The 17,040-nt window shown below is 34.1% G+C and overlaps 1 protein-coding gene across 1 annotated transcript in view; it reads right to left on the bottom strand.

Annotated features, from left to right (window-relative positions):
- Positions 1 to 17,040, bottom strand: part of Snr1 (SWI/SNF related, matrix associated, actin dependent regulator of chromatin, subfamily b, member 1) — an 80,796-nt gene that overhangs the window by 57,018 nt on the left and 6,738 nt on the right. Inside the window, exon 2 of the mRNA XM_089086494.1 lies at positions 4,708 to 4,813. Coding sequence (XP_088942620.1) covers positions 4,708 to 4,813 — 106 coding nt within the window. The remainder of the gene's footprint in view (positions 1 to 4,707; positions 4,814 to 17,040) is intronic.

The following is a 17,040-nucleotide window of genomic DNA, read 5'->3' as shown; positions in this document are numbered from 1 at the left end:
TGCATGAATTTTTCATCTTTTCCTAATATAATGTTTTCCCTGTATTATGCTTTTGTGTTTCAATATCTGTCATATTTTTGCTCAGCATGGGAAATCACCAACAAATCTCTGTTGCATTCCCTTTAGTCTTTTCAAAATAGAGCAGTAAAAGCAACATTTTGTCTTCCTATACTTTACTCTTAAGCTGACCTACACCCAGGTACAGGTAGACCCCGGCGCCACGCCGGCGCATCAACTGAACGCCGCAAACGAGAGGTCCTGTTGACTGCCGCGAAGTGTCGCAACACCGCCAGCACGCCGCCACCAGCAGAGACGGTGGCGTTCGGCTGACTTTGAATTAATTTTGCGGCAATTCTTTATTGCGTCAACCACAAAGTCAGAGCTTTTTTTTTTTAGTGTGGTTAAGCATTTCGATTTTCCTGATTGAAGATCAAGCAGGGCTTGCACTATCCCCGAATTTTCGGAGATTTCCCCAAAAATCTATGTGCCTACCCGACAAAAATTGCTTCCCCGAATCCCTGAAAATCACCCATTCACGGTGCCACCCCTAGTGATTTATCACTAGTGACTACCCCTGCCAAATATTACTTTGTATACCATAATTCTTCACTACTCTCTTGTTCGTTAATTTTCGTCTCTTGTGTTACTTGGTATAAAACCCAGACAGATAAAATTGCAAATTTTCAATATATACGGTTCTTTCTATGTTGACAAAAGTACCATCTTTATGAAATGAGATTAAACTATTTCGAATTCAGTTTTCCAATTTCTATAAGATTTTTACATCGTTCGTAGTCGAGAATTTTATTTTTAAGTTGAACGGAACACACACACTATACAGGTTCAGTTAGATTTTGAAATTGGTAGTCAACAGATTGTTATGACAGCTGAATCTTAAGTTTGCAGAATTTTGTTTTCTTTTGCTATTTTTAGGTACATTTTCTTAGTGTTTAATACACAATTATTGAACGTCTGATAGATTAAAGAAAGATTCAAATAGATCTGATAGATTCAGAGTTCAAAGTGAACACACCTATACTAAATTGGATATTCCATTAACAAGCCAGTAAGCTTTTTAAGTGAACTTAATCCCTGTGTGTCAGATTTTGCAATCTTTTGCAAAGGATTACAGGTCCTGACCTAAATAAAATTATTATTGCTACTATGTGATGTCACCATTACATTACCGGTCGAACGACTGTCTCTGGACTTAGACTTATGGATTACGATTTGGATTGTGGCTGCTTACGAGTGAAATAAGATGGCTGAAAAGTTGGTGTTTAGCCCCGTTCTGGACTTTTTGAGTAGATCACTCACAGACGGTGTAAAACTTGATATGATCGTCAAGAGTGCTATTAACTATTTCGATCACGATGCTGTGTTACAAGCTAAAAAGGCCCTTCATAGTGAGTTGGATATCCAATCCCGGATGGTTTCGTATGCCAAGGATGATGGCAATATTACTGATATTTGCAAGTCGCTAGTCACGGCGGCAAAGCAAAATGGTCTGATCCCAAAGTTTGCAATTTTCAGTCCGTGTGAAGTACCTGCCATCGGCGAGTCTGATCAGGCCACAGTAGTTTCAAAAGCAAAAAATGCTAGCCACTTCCCGACCAGCCCCAGCCTCCTCAATCAACACCTCTCACCACTATACTCTGTGATACTTAAGAACCCCCCAAAAGACTTAAAAAGCCCAAATGAACAAAAAACATTCATCGATAAGGTGTGCCCAAATCCGAACGATATAGCCGAGTTACGCCGCTCTAACGACGAGTGGAAACTTGTGGTTCGGTCCAAGAAAACCGCGGGCCAGATAGTCAAAAATGTTAAGCACGCCAAACCATCGCTCAACATTTCCCTCAAGAAGCCTGCTTTTGTCGCAGCGATTAAGCAAGTGCCAGAAGATTTAGACGAAATATCGCTGAAACAGCTAATACGCAAGTGCACTAAAACAGTACAATGTGGAAAGTTCCGAACATTTAAAGTTTACTTCCTGTTTCGAACTGATCTTGATCATATATATATATATATATATATATATATATATATATATATATATATATATATATATATATATATATATATATATATATATCTTGATCGTATATATATATATATATATATATATATATATCTATGAAAGCATCTATGAAAGTGGGATATGAACGCCTTCCGGTTGAAGAGTTCGTGTTCCTATTACGTCGCTGCTTCAATTGTTATGCGATCGGTCACCTCGCCGTGAATTTTAAGAACAATGCACTGTGTTCTAAATAGGGCTCCGTCGACCACAAATCGACACCTGATACTCCATGCCAAAAAAGTGCCTTTTGTGTTTGTTTCAAGACCAATGGTCATACGTGTAATAGTGTAAAGTGCCCGAAAAACTTAAACCCATGGACTAGTTTCAACTATCATAGAATATAAATGGGTCATTTACAAATAAACTTTCTGTGTTGCTAAGCCTCAGCTCCAGTTATAACGTGATTTTCCTCCAGGAACATTTTGTTACTAAACATTGTATCAACATACTTACACTTGATGGCATGACGTTGTACTCCGTACCTGCTAGAAAGCTGAATAACAGAGGCAGACCCTTTGGTGGACTTGCTACTTTCGTTAAATCAGCTCCCCGTTCTGGCTTGCTTGAACTAAATGATCATTAATTAGACATGAGAGTAAATCTATGATAATACCAATTTGTTTTCTTAAAACCTCACCCCTTTTCCTCAACCCTATCCCTCCAGATATTTCTGTCTCTTCCTTTAAATTACTTGGGGTTACAATTTCCTCTAATTTAAAGTGGAATACCCACATGAAAGATATTGTCCATAGAGCTAATGTGTCAATGTCTCAACTTAAGCTCTTGAATAAACTTAACGTCCCCCGCATCCCATTCTTTAAGGATCTATACTTCCTTTGTCTGCCCGCATCTTGCATATGCTTGTCCAGTTTTGCATCCTGGCATCTCCCATGATGAATCCGAAAAAATTGAATCTATTCAAAAAAGAGCCCAAAGAATATTTTTTTAAGAAGCTATGGTACCATATTCACTCCTTCTAAAAAGGAACTAACTGGAAACTCTTGAGCACAGGAGAGGAATGCTGTGCCTCTGTTTTGCAAAAAATGCAATAATAAACCCTCACATGGAGAACGTTTTCTCCAAAAGACACTCCCCATCCAGACATCGCCTGCCATGTACTGTTTCTGATCCTGTCCCTATCTTGTCCCCCATCCATTCCTTAACCACCAGGTATGAAAAAACCTTTGTCCCCTTCATTACTGATCAAATAAACCTCTAGTTTTTTTTTATTTGTTTTTTTTGGGGTACTGGTGATGGCCAAGTTTGTATCCATTTGGTTCCCTCCCCCTTGTTTATATGTTCTCTTTTAAACCTTTTGAACGCTATTTTTATCTCACTCTTTTTTAGTTTTGTTTTAGTTTTTACCTTTTTAACTTTCTTACATTTGACACTTTTTTTTTCTTCTTTTTTTTGACTAATGAAAGGTTTTGCCTTTCTGATATTGTTGTTTTTGGCATTGTTAAGCCAGTTTTTGAGTTGTGGTGCTATTTTAATAATTTTCTTTTATGACTCCAAAAGGCAAATTTGACCCTTTGGGATTTGTGATAGTCATTTCTTTAAATGAATATCTTATTTTACCCTATGGACCTCATGTAGGATCCAAAAGAATTTAAATGCTTCTTGACCCAGACTAATATTTCAAGCAGTGAATGATTAGTAAATAATAATAATAATGATTTATTTACCCACCATCTACAAAATATTATAGTGGAGCAAGGAAAAATAAAAAGAAAGAACTAAATACACCAATAGAAGCAAACACTTAAGTTGTTATTGGAGAAAAACGTGGTCTATTCAGTATCACTTTTATCACAGACTTCTCATGGATTCTTGACCATTCTTTGACTGGATTCATAATTCCAAATTTTTCAAGTTGTATATTCCAATTTAATTGTATTGTTTTAAGGCTCTATTCAATTGAATGTAAGCTGTCAAATCAATATTTCCAACTCTAGTCTGTCAATTGCACCAAAGTCAAAAATGATTTATCAAACCAAAGTTGGTCATTATTTCTTTGTGAGAGACAATGGATGATCACTATTGAATATTAAAGGAAGTTTCAATTTGGCTTTCACTTTCATAGTCTATGGTTATTTGATCTTCAATTTAAGATTTTTTTTTTAACTCCAAATTTCAACAAAGCAAAAATTTAAGTTCAAATTAATCTAGATTGTAAAAAAGCATTAACATTGAGAGCTTAAGAAAAGTAGCATTATAATACTGAAAACTAGATTATCAACAGAAGCCCTAAAAAATCATCAAAACAAAGTTTAAACCTTCTATGCAAGTGGGAGTCCTATGAGATAATGTAAACTTGTCTCCAAGATAGTGGTCTCAATGGGGGCGAGGAGGGGGGCATGTATCCTTCAGATTTTGAAAAATGCCTTTTTTGGAATATTTTCATTATAAAATCCTTTTTGGGGATTTTCATACATAGAATGAAAAAAAAACTCCCCTTTATATTTCGACACATTTTGTCCCCCACCCCCCATTTTTGTCAAATGACACCTCTGCTCCAAGAAAACACTGCATACTACCAATGATGGAAATTCTAAGAAGATTTAGCAGGGTATTGAGACAAATCCAGCTACTTTTAGTTTTTGTTTGTCCAAAAGAAAAAGTTTTACCTGCATCACTTAGCTTTTTCCTTTCATCTTGTGTTACTATTCTTCTAGTAAGTCCAGGATATTTTTTATACAATGAACCTCTGAACATCTTGAGGTAGTTACCTACCTGAAAAAGAAAGAAGGACATCCATTATCAAGGCCATATCCAAAATTTTTGTTGGGAAAGGGGATAATTTCAAAATGCATTAAAAATTTGTTCATATTTATTTTTATTAGCCTACTTTTTTACAAATTGGACATAAAGTTTCAAGGGAGGGGAGGGGGTCAAACCCAATAACCCCTCCTGGACATTGCTTTATCCATTATTACCACTTTTTATTGCAGTTTATACCACTCTTACCCAGCAGTTTTACTTTTACTTAAAAGACTAAAATGGGAATTTATTTCTTGGTATAGTTGTATAATACTCTATTTCTGTTTGGCATGCACATTTAAGTATTTTCTTCACAGAGAGAATAATGAGATTTGACATTATTTCTGGAAATTGAATCCATTGATTTTGGCTTGTCTCCACACATTTTTTATAGACACTAGTTTATTACAGTTTATACCACTTGTACATTGCAGTTTTGCTTTTACTTAAAAAATGGGAATACATTTCCCATTATAGATTTATCTGATTTGACATTATTTCTGAAAACTGAATCTTTATTGATTGTGGCCAGCACATATTTGGATCCTAAATGTACAGCAAATAATTCTTTGGGAAGACAGTAATATGTGCCCAATAGCCCTTCTTAGGGCCAACGCTGAAAAGTAAAGATCAAACAATTTGTATGGCTATACACAGAAAATGAATAGATATGAATGGTGAAATTACTTTTATCCTTTTCTTCTTCTTTTTTTGCAAGGTCACAGAAGTTTAGGTTGCTATGTGAAAAGTAAGCTACAGAAATTCCAACTCCATTCCAATAATTTCTGGCATACTTAGTTTTAGTTTTCTAAAACATCATTATAACACTGCTCAAACCTAAGGTTTATATTTTAAGATCTTGTCTCATCTTTGAGAAGATTTGATTACATTTGGCCCCTCTGGATTCCTTTCTAGTGATTCTGAAATACTGATGTACAGAGCTACAGATGTACATTTCTAACATACAGAGTACATCAGTGAAATACTTGGTATGCTTTTAACATATGCATTTAAGTATTGCCATTATGTTCACAAACTCAAAATGCTCAAACCAAAAAGAGGTTTTCCTTACTAGCTTAACTTTATGAGAGGGCAAAACAGTATTTTTAATCTTTTAGTGAGATTTTCTCATTGAGGATTTACATAATAAAAGACCTACAAGATTATTGTTTAGAAATGATGAAAGCATTGACATGATATCTCATCCAATGTGGTTAAAATATTAATGATTTTTCAACTAGCCTATGTTGTGGTATATAATCTATACAAATGTGTTCTTTTTTCTCTATGTTCTGAAAAGCCATTTGTCTAATACCAATCTCTTCTCTACTATATTACATAGAGTATTTACAGAGGAGAAGAGGTAAAGCAAAGTGAGGTGCTTGTACAAATAATATAGTAAGATACCCAACAGTTGGCCAGCTAATCTACTCTTTAACAGCTAAATCATTTTAAAATATTTATTTTATGCTGATAGACAACAGTGAACCCTAATCTTGGCCACACATTTAAAGCTTAACCCAAATCTTAGAAATTACTGTCTAATCTTTGATACAGGATCTTAAAGTTAGAACAACATATCCTAATCAAAGTCAACTTAGGATGGAATGACAACTATCTAACCCTTCAAGTTGAATAATTTTATGATTAATATATACATGTATATAATTGACATAGACCCAAGGGGAGACAAGCTTGAAAAACTAGGCCTAGATAAAGATACAATAACAAATTACACTACAATACAAAGATAAACATGACGTCCAAGATACAATAACACAACAATAATATGAAAGTAGCAGCCAGCCCAGGATCCATAAATAAATATATATAAAAAAATCAATATTATAAAATATAAATTAATACTAGAAGATAGCCGAGAGGCCCAGATTCACCCAGTACAACAAACCAAACAAATAACTTCGCCTTATTAAAAAGACACTTATTTAAAAGTAATCTTGAGCTAAACAAAATTTAAGATTCCTTTTTATTAAATGGATAGAAGAAAATTTATTAATAAGTTCTTTGTGAGCATCCAAAGATCAGGCTATTGACACAAACGGAGCAAATTTAGATCTCTTAGTACTATACCCTGCTGTTAAATAGAAGAAGAAGAAGAAGACTATACTTGTCAATGTAGATACTGTAGATACAGAAGAAAAAGAAGAATTATTCGGCATAAGCGCAACAACGAAGAACACTGAATTCAGCCTGGAATTCAGCCTTTTAAGAAAATCGAAATATATTTTCTTGTGATTATTATCTATTCTAATTAGCAGTTGTACCAAACCAATTCTGCTCAAGACATCCTCAGGGCTATACTGTGGTGTTTATCTTCCCCCATAGTATAGTGCAGACGGTTTGATATAATATATTTTCCCTTCTTGTTTTAGTTTTATTTCTGTGTTTAAAGCTTTTTCCAATAGGCAATGATTAGAAGTCCTCCAAAAAAAAAAGTCCCCCCAGATCCCAAATCAAATTACAGTGAAAGTGTCATAGTGAAAGATACCCATCCTGGCTGGTCAAGCACCCTATCTCAAAGTTCTAATGATAGCTCCAATTCGGAGAATAGGACAATGGTAAGTGTAGGGGCTAATGTAACCATAGATGATAATGGGTTTCAAGAGGTCCTCTCTAGAAGTTATAAAAAAAGGAAAAAAATCTCCCCAATTAAAAGCATTTCCCCTCTCCCTGCCCAAGATCCTCCCTCCAAAACTTAGGAATTTACCATAAAATTACTCCCACTACCCCCTTTGAAATAAAAATGATCACTGCAATAAGAGTTGCAATTTTTAAATTGCTAAAATCAATGTTCTCTCTTAATATTAACCGTGATGGATCTCTGCTAATAACTGTAGAAGATCAGAAATCAGCAGATACAATAATTAACCTTAAATCCCTTCTGAATAACCCAATTATTGCATCTAATTGGAACCCAAAACAATCACCAACAAAAATAGTAGTTTATAATGTTCCCCCAGAGATATCTACTCAGGAGTTAAAAGAAGGCCTTTCAGATAGGGCTGGAAACACAATCCCAGTTGAGGATGTTACCCAACTTGGAAAAACCAACTCTAATGGCCTAAAAACTAGTAGATCCTTCTTATTCACACTGAAGGATAAAATTGATATCCCAGAAAAATTATTCCTATTTGGGCAAATCAAACCACACAAGGAATACAAACCTAAGCCTTTTCAGTGTCAGAAGTGTTTCAAACTGGGACACACAACAAACAAATGCAATGAAATTCTCCAAGAGTGTAGTAATTGTAAATCTTTCCATCCTAAAGAGCTGACAACTTGCAACAACACTCAGCCTACATGCATCAATTGCAAAGGCCCACATGAATCTACAAATAAATCATTATGTCCTACATACAAGAAAAGAGCTCTAACACTCCAAATATCAACAGAGAAGGCCATCCCATACCCTTTTGCAGCAATGGAAGTAAATGCTGCCCAACGATACCAAATCAAGCCTGTAATGAAACCAACCAAAACCCCCAAGTCAAACGCCCCCCATGCCTCAAGTACCCCATAGCAAACACCCGCTGCGAAGCCCCCGAGCGCACCTCCCTATCCGACGCACTCACCAAGCCAACAAGCCTCCTTGTCCGATGAGATGAGGCCAGCCTGGCCCTCCCTCCCAAGAAGAAACAAACCAGAAACACTACCAGGAATCAATCCCTTAACCAACAAACAGGATGCACTACCAAAAATGCAATCCCCAAATTTATGTTTATTCATTCTAAACTGTAATGCAGTTCAGGCCATGAACATACATCCACTACAGAAAACAAAAATTATTGCAGAATTGGCAAAAATCTACATCCCAGATGATATGCTCATTCAAGCAAAAAAAGATCTTGCTTTACTTTTAACAAAGCTGAACATTGATACACAGTCACATGAAGAATAAATCAACAACACAACATTTATCAATACTCCAATGGAATGTAAGATCACTCACAGAAAATAAGCTAAATGAACTAATATCATTTATGAATAATAATTCAATTAATATTGCTTGCCTCCAGGAAACTCATTTAACCCAAAATCAACAAATTAAGTCTCTGGGATATACTATCCTGAGAAAGGATATATCTTCAGAGAGAAAAGGAGGTGGTGTAGCTTTATTAGTTAATAATAATATAAAATTTTGTGGCATCAATTTTCCAGATTTTGAAAATGATGTTGATGTAATTGGTATAAGTGTTTGGCTGAATAATTTAAAAACCTACATAATAAGCTTTTATAACCCTAACAGCCAAACTACAGATGCCAAGGATTTCTTTAATTATATAAATAATTCTAATATGTTAAAAAATATCATTATTTGTGGTGATTTCAATGCCCACAGCCTTTTGTGGGGGAATAAACCAGCAAATAAAGCTGGTAAATTTATTGAGCATATGACTTCAAATAATAATGAATTAGTTGTTGCTACCCCTCCAAACCTGAATACCTATTTCAACCCCAAAAGTGGCAATTTCTCCACAATTGACCTACAAATTGTGTCTTTAAATTTTTTGAACAAAATTTACATAAATAAAATTGATAGTCTATGTACAGACCACTTTGCTATAGTTTGCTCCCTAAATGAACCTGCTGAAACTTTATCTCATACATCCAAATATATCAACACTAAAGCAAATTGGTCTATTTTCCAAAATAAGCTAAATGATGAAATTACAAGTTTCACCCAAAGTTCATGCATTTCTAACACAACAGTTGACACACATGCTGAAGCGTTGACATCTTTACTAATAAATACAGCTAATCATGCTATCCCCAGGACAACACCTAAGAAAACATTCCCTAAACAAATTCCTAAAGCATGGTGGACAAATGAGTGCCTAAATAAATGGAGGATAAAAAAGGCAGCTAGGACAGAATTCATAAAAAAACCAACACCTACTACATATTTTAAAAAATTACAAGCAGAATCTAATCTAAAAAGGACTATAATAGATGCTAAATATAAATACTGGAACAATTTTGCAAATAATCTCTCCAGAGAAACAAATGAGCCAATTATACATAAAGTCATAAGCCACATGTGTGGGAAAAAGACTTCTCCCAACCCACTCCTGTATGAGCTTATACATAATAATACCCATTATGACAATGATAATGAAAAGGTTAACCTATTTGCAACTCTTTTTGTTAATAAGCTAACATCAAATAGTCATAGCAAACTGTCCACAATTCCTATGAACCCTTGTTGCCAACCACGCCCAGGATCCGAGTACATAACTAATCCATTTTCAATCCAGGAATTGAATAATGCAATACATCATATTAGGTCCAAAACTAGCAGTAGCTATGACAATATACACCCTACAAGGATAAAGAATCTCACACCTTCATACAAACAAGAACTTCTAAACTGTTATAATCAGGCTTGGGCATCTTCTATGTTCTACGATATATGGAAATGTTTGTCCCTCCTACCAATTCTAAAGAAAAATGAACCAAAAGATAACCCTGAGTCGTATAGGCCCATAATGATTACACCTGTGATGGGGAAAATAATGGAAAAAATTATTTATCACAGACTCCTCTGGTTTGTTGAGAAAAATAACTTGATCCCACACACTCAAACTGGATTCAGGAAATACCACTCCTCAACAGATGCTTTCATTTTGCTAACAAATGCAATAAATGAATCTCTCAAAAAATAATATCCTAGTGGCAGCTTTCCTAGATTTTGAAGGAGCTTATGACAATGTGAACCACCAAATCCTTTTAAATAAACTTGCAAACCTTGGAGTACCTCCTAAGCTAGTATCCTTTATTAAATCCTTCATAGAAGAGCAAAGTTTCATTGTTTGTGTTGGTTCAGCCTCTTCACCCCAAAAGACAATTTCCAAAGGCCTACCTCAGGGAGCAGTCCTCAGTTGCCTCCTTTTTGCCCTATATCTCTGGGACATGAACCTACCCCACACAAATCTACAATATGCTGATGATCTGGTGCTATGGTCATCTGGCAACACCTTTCAGATAGCACAGTCAAATCTGCAAAAGTCACTTTTCCAGTTTGAAAAATTCTCTCAACATTCAGATTTACCTATTGCACCCATCAAGTCAAAAATAATCCAATTCTACCGGAAGTGAAACTATGTTAATGCAAAACTATCTCTAAAGAAAACAACTATTCCAGAAGATAATAATATTAATTACCTAGGTCTCATGCTTGACCAAAAACTTAATTTCCACCTCCACATTTCAAACACAATAAAAAAATGTTATAGAAAAGCAAATATACTAAAAAGACTTCTTTCCACACCCTGGGGTTGTAAGGAGAAAACATTACTCCAGTTTTATAAATCACATATAAGACCCCATATTGACTATGGGCTCATTGTCTATGGTGCATGTGCAAAGACCCAGATGCAAAAAATTGAAACAACACAAAATGATATAATACGTCTCATATTTGGTCTTAGGAAACCCACAAGCACCAAGTTTCTGCTTATGGAGAGTGGATTAACAACAATAAGGGAGAGACGTAGCTTTCTCTTGATAAAACATCTTACAAAAATTGAATCAAATAGCTCACACACATTACATAATTGGTTAAGAAATCTAGCCATGTATAGAGGTATTGCAGATGAGTATGCCAATATTCAAAAGAAGTTCCCTGTACCAGCAAAGTCTATTGTACCTACTTTCCCCCAATCCCCTCCATGGAATTGGTCATTTCCCATAATAAATACTGAATTTTCAAAATGGAATAAAGATTTAACCCCCATTGCTTTTGTCCAGAAAAAATTTGCAGAACTTAATACAATTACCTATAAAAATCACTTCCAAATATTTGTTGATGGGTCAAAAATGGATGAGAAAGTTGCAAGTGGTGTTTTCCTTCCTCACCTGAAAATTGTAATGGGAGAGAGATTATTTAATAATTTATCTATAATGTCTGCTGAGTTAAATGCCATAATCATGGCATTAGAACACCTTAAGCAAAACCAACCTTTGATTAAAAATTCGAATAATATTATCATCTATTCCAACTCTTTATCAAGCCTTGAGTTGCTGGCCTCAGCTCCTCCATATAAGTTGGACATTGACACTTATCATTGTTTCAGTATTATTGATAATCTTGCTTCAAGTGGCATAAAAACTTACTTTCAGTACATTCCTAGCCACTCTGGCATAAGTGGTAATCATCAGGTTGATGAAATAGCAAAAAATGCTATAAATATTGACCAGCCCAATGGGAGACCAATCCCAATTAGAGATATTTACCAATGGAGGCTATCAGATATTAATTTTAATAAGATTAATCCTATCCTTTCCCCCTTTCTCAATAAGTATCTTTCTAAAATTTATCACAGAATTCGTTCTGGAACAAATGGACTAAATTTCCTTGCATTCTCATATAAGCTTTCTAATTCAAGTGGTTCAATTCCCCTGTCCCCTCTTTGCAGGCATTGTAATATGAATAATGAAACAATTGACCATTGCCTATTTGAATGTAATATGCTGACGTCTGCACAACATACCTTGCTTTGTAAACTGTTAAAATACTTCAAAAACCACAAAATCCCACTATCAGCCAAGAGCCTAGCCAACTGTACCTGCACACAGAGAATAGAAATCGACATCTATCATCTTATATTTGAACTCCTAGAGTCGAAAGATCTGCTGAAAGATATCTGAATATATCTAATAAATATGAGGCAATCAAGCCAGTAGCTCTGTAGCCCACAGAGTGAAGCAAAAGGAAAAGGGCTAAATAGTTATACTGAAAAGACCGCCTGCTGTTAAATAGAAGAAGAAGAAGAAGATACTCTTTTTTTGTTGTGTGTTAAAATGATGTAAATTTTGTGATTGGGAGAACAACAGGTAATATGGCAGTAATTTCTTAATGTCATAATTGAACTTGAAAATATCTGCTCCAAAAGTAAATTGCCGAGAAACTGGAAGTATATCTAGATAAGTATATAAAGAAGCTGTAGAAGACTTATTTGGAAGTGCAATAGGTGATGGAATAAAAAGCTCCAGGATTCTTAGGGCTTTATTTTGTAAATTCTGGATTGGTTTAATATGGCTTTTAAATGTACATAAATATACTAGAGAACAATAATTAATATTAGACTGAATCAGAGCAAAACAAATGCTTTGTAAAGCAGAGTAGCGCAAATAATGCTTCAACCTTCACATTAAACCAACATACCTTGAAATCTATAAGTGCATATTTTGAATGTGTGTTTTAAAAGATAAGCTTTTGTCAATCACAAGTTCAAGGTACTTTATCACTTTCACCACAGATATTGATAATAGATACTTTGAAGAAGTAACTTGGGTAATACAAGGGCATATATTTGACTTTCTGCCATAAATTATGAAATTAGTTTTTGATAAATTTAAAGCAATAAAATTTGAAGAACACCAATCAAGGACATTAGAAAATGCAGTATCAAGTTTTGCCTCCAACTCCTTGTCATTCCTCTCAGAAATTGAAACTGCCATATCATCAGCAAAATGTATGCTAAGATATGGGATTGTCAAAGCCCAGTGAAGATTATTTATATAAATTAGAACAAGCAGAGGACCTTGGACAGAGCCTTGAGGTACCCCAGCCATCAAGGACTGAGGAACAGGCAAAGATAGGAAATTGCTTCCATCTATTTGTTGCTTTCTCTTATCAAGATAAGATTTAACTAGATCCAACGCCAGTCTGCACACACCACAATTATCCAATTTATGAAAAAGAATGCAATAGGATATTGTATCAAATGCTTTTTTAAGCATTTGATACAATACTTCTATGACTTTCTTTGATACAATAGTTCAATGACTTTCTAAGCATTCATGAATATATTGGATGAGAGCAATGATAGCATATTCAGTATTGCGTCCAGACCTAAAACCAAACTGGGAATTTGTGAAGAAATTAGACAATTTAAGAAAGTCATAGAACCTCTTATAAATTGCCTTCTCAAATATTTTAGAAAATGCTGACAAAATAGAAATAGGGTGGTAATTTGATAGGTTTTCAGGAGAGTCACCTTTGTGAAGTGGAATTATCCTTGCTTTTTTAAAAGCAGACAGGAAAACCCCAGTTTTAAATGAAAGATTAATTATATGTTGTAATGGTAAAATTACTGCAGACAATACTTCTTTAACAATTATAGAACTAGACCTGGGAATTCCTGCTGATCTACCTGGATTTAGATCAAACATTATTTTTGTTATTTCAGACTGAGAAATAGGCCCAAGAAAAATTGAATCACTTTAAGGAAATGGAAGGTATGAAGAAAAATGTTTATTACTACATGAATCAAACAGGTTCATTATTGATGGAACAATTTTCTCTCCTATACTAGCAAAATATATATTCAAAATATCAACCACCTTCTCTGATTTGTTAGTAGTTGATCCATTTTCCAAACTAATAACTTCAGGAAACATAGAATTCCTTTGTTTTTTATAATAGAATTAATTGAAGACCACATTTTGCAAGGAGAATTTTGAGCTTCTTCAAAATACTCTTTATAATACCTTTGTTTTGACAATTGTATCAGTGCAGTTAATTTATTTTTGAAAATTTTAAAATTTATTTTTGAAAATTTAAAATTTTTGATATTATAATCAGTTGGATTCTTTAACTGCTTTTTAAATAACTGATTTTTTTTTAATTGATACCAAAATTCCAGAGGTTATCCATGACCTTATAGGAAATTTTTCTCTGCAAATTTTCTTTGTAACAAATGGGCAACTAGAATCAAGGCAGCAATTGAAATTTCTTAGGAAAGTATCAGTTGCCATATCTGCTTCCTCTTTAGATATTACATCCTGTCAATCCAACAGACCAAGACTTTCATTCAGATGCTTTAATGTTAATTTATTTATTAACCATACTTGACAATCCTAACTTACCTGTGGTATTTTATAAATAAAAGCTAAATCTGAAACCAACAGGAAATGATCTGATATAGCACTTAAAACAGCAAAATTTGCTTTAATTGGTAAAGATGTAAAAATATTATCTATGAGAGAAGCAGAACTAGGTGAAATTCTTGTAGGTATCAGGCAAATAGGGTGCAGATATGCAGAAAAGCAAGAAGACAATAAATCAACAGAAGATTCATTTGAAGCTTCTAGAAGGTCAATATTGAAATGTCCAGAAAGGATAACATCTATGTTTTGAAAATAAGGTTCATGCAAAAAATCATGGAGTTTAGAGAGGGAAGACTTGACTGGGCAAGAAGGCAGATGGTATACTATGCAAAAAACTATATCTCTTTTTCCAACACTAATTTCAGTCACCATTACTTCAAAAAGCATTTCCTCATGAGAACCTTCTAAATTTGCTAGGTGTCAAAAAGAGATAACTTATTTAACTAATACTGCTAAACCACCTTGGCGCCTTGTCAGTCAGTTTTTGAAAGTAAACTGATATCCAGGAAAACCAACATGAGGAGTTGGGTCTGTAAGAAAAGTCTCACAGAATCCAAAAACATGACAAGATAGTTTTTTAATTACATCAACAAGATCATCCTGTGAACAAAAAAAAAATCTACAATTTAAAAATCCTGTTCTCACAACACTGGTACAAGGAAGATCAGAAACTTTTGAAGGCAATTTATATTTACATTTTAGAAAATTAATTAGCATACCATCATTTATCTCATTTCCAAAAAATTTATCTTGGCTCTGGAATATGGAAAAATCAAAAAGGTAAGAATGTAGGTCTCTGAGTATATCCCTAATACAATTATCATCAGATGTAAAAAATCAGAATTATGATCAGGACTAGCAGAAAACTTTGCAAAATGCACAGAGTCTGAGTCTTAAAATGGGAAAAACAACTGAACCAGCAAGAACTCAAAAATAATGATGAAAGAAAAAGAAACTGCTTGAAAATAAATAGAAACAAGAGAAAGAAATTGAACTTATTCATTGTAAGATGAAATGCAGAAAAGAAAAAGTTATTTGTACTCAATTACTTTATATAAATAGAAACACACAAAAAAGACAGAAAATAACTCATAGTTAACTAGAGAGGGAAAAACCTCAAAAGAAAAAAAATTATAGGTCCTATGAACAGAGAAATATTACATAAAGTAATAAGAATAATCTCACCAAACAAATATCATTATTTATCACTGTAACTAGTCAACCTTAACCCACTGTGAAGATGGAGACTTTATACACTCAATCCATGATTTGCTCCCTTTTTGTTTAATATGCATAAGATGAACCAAACCCTATTCATGCATGCCCTTTCCCTTAGACAATATTCCACAGAAAATTTAGCTTTGGTGGGAGATCAGTACAAATGCAAATTCTACTGCCTTTCAACTTATTCACCTCACTGAGGATTGCCTGAATGCTATGATCTGTGTCTACCAATATAAAAACAGGGGCAAGTCAAACACTAGTTTTCCTACTAGTGATATTTGAACTGCTATTTCTTGTAAGGTGATAACACTTGGTAAGAGAAATGTCCTTGCTAACTTGCAATTTGTCAGAAAGAAGAGACTTTACATTGCTAGTCACTGATTGATTATGCTTTTCAGCAGGCAGACCATGAACAATCAAATTCAATCTCCTTTCTCTCATTTTGATGTCCAAAAGCTTACTCTCCAAATTATTATTCTGTAATTTTTCTTGCTCTAGATCATTTTGAAGCTTTTTAGATCCCTCTCATAGATTTGCATTTTCAGCTGATATTTGCCTAACTTTGTCTTGAAGGGCAATTATTGAGACAGAAAAACTTTTCTGCTCTGCTAATATTTTATCCAGCTACACCTGAAGCCATTTCATTCCTTCTTCAAACTTTGCTTGAGTGACAGCCATATCAAATGCTATAATCTGCATGTAGAAGTTTACACTTGTATCAAATTACACAATGGCAAAGTCCAAAATAATATTGAATTTATTCCTTTTAATTTGAAAAAGTAAACTGATTATAGGAGTTCACTCTTCAATAGCTAGATAAAGACTGATATATAATGTATAAGATTAGGAGCCTACTGTCTATGTATAGGAAAGATACTTTTTAATCAGAATATCTGGTCAAGATTTGGCAATGGTGAAGCACTGAGGGTTTAACCCCATGTAAGGAATATAGAACTTCTGAAGTTGTTATCAGAATTTTATAGTGTTTCCTTCTGAGGAGCTTGAGAAATAAAACACTATAAATCTTGAGAAATATACAATATAAATTTTGAAAGCTAGCCTTC

Source organism: Artemia sp. Qi Xiang Cuo, chromosome 3, assembly GCF_049724085.1.
Source record: "Artemia sp. Qi Xiang Cuo chromosome 3, ASM4972408v1, whole genome shotgun sequence".
In the NCBI taxonomy this organism is placed as follows: domain Eukaryota; kingdom Metazoa; phylum Arthropoda; class Branchiopoda; order Anostraca; family Artemiidae; genus Artemia; species Artemia sp. Qi Xiang Cuo.
Note: the sequence above shows the minus strand (reverse complement) of the source record. Positions and strands in the feature narration are given on the sequence as shown.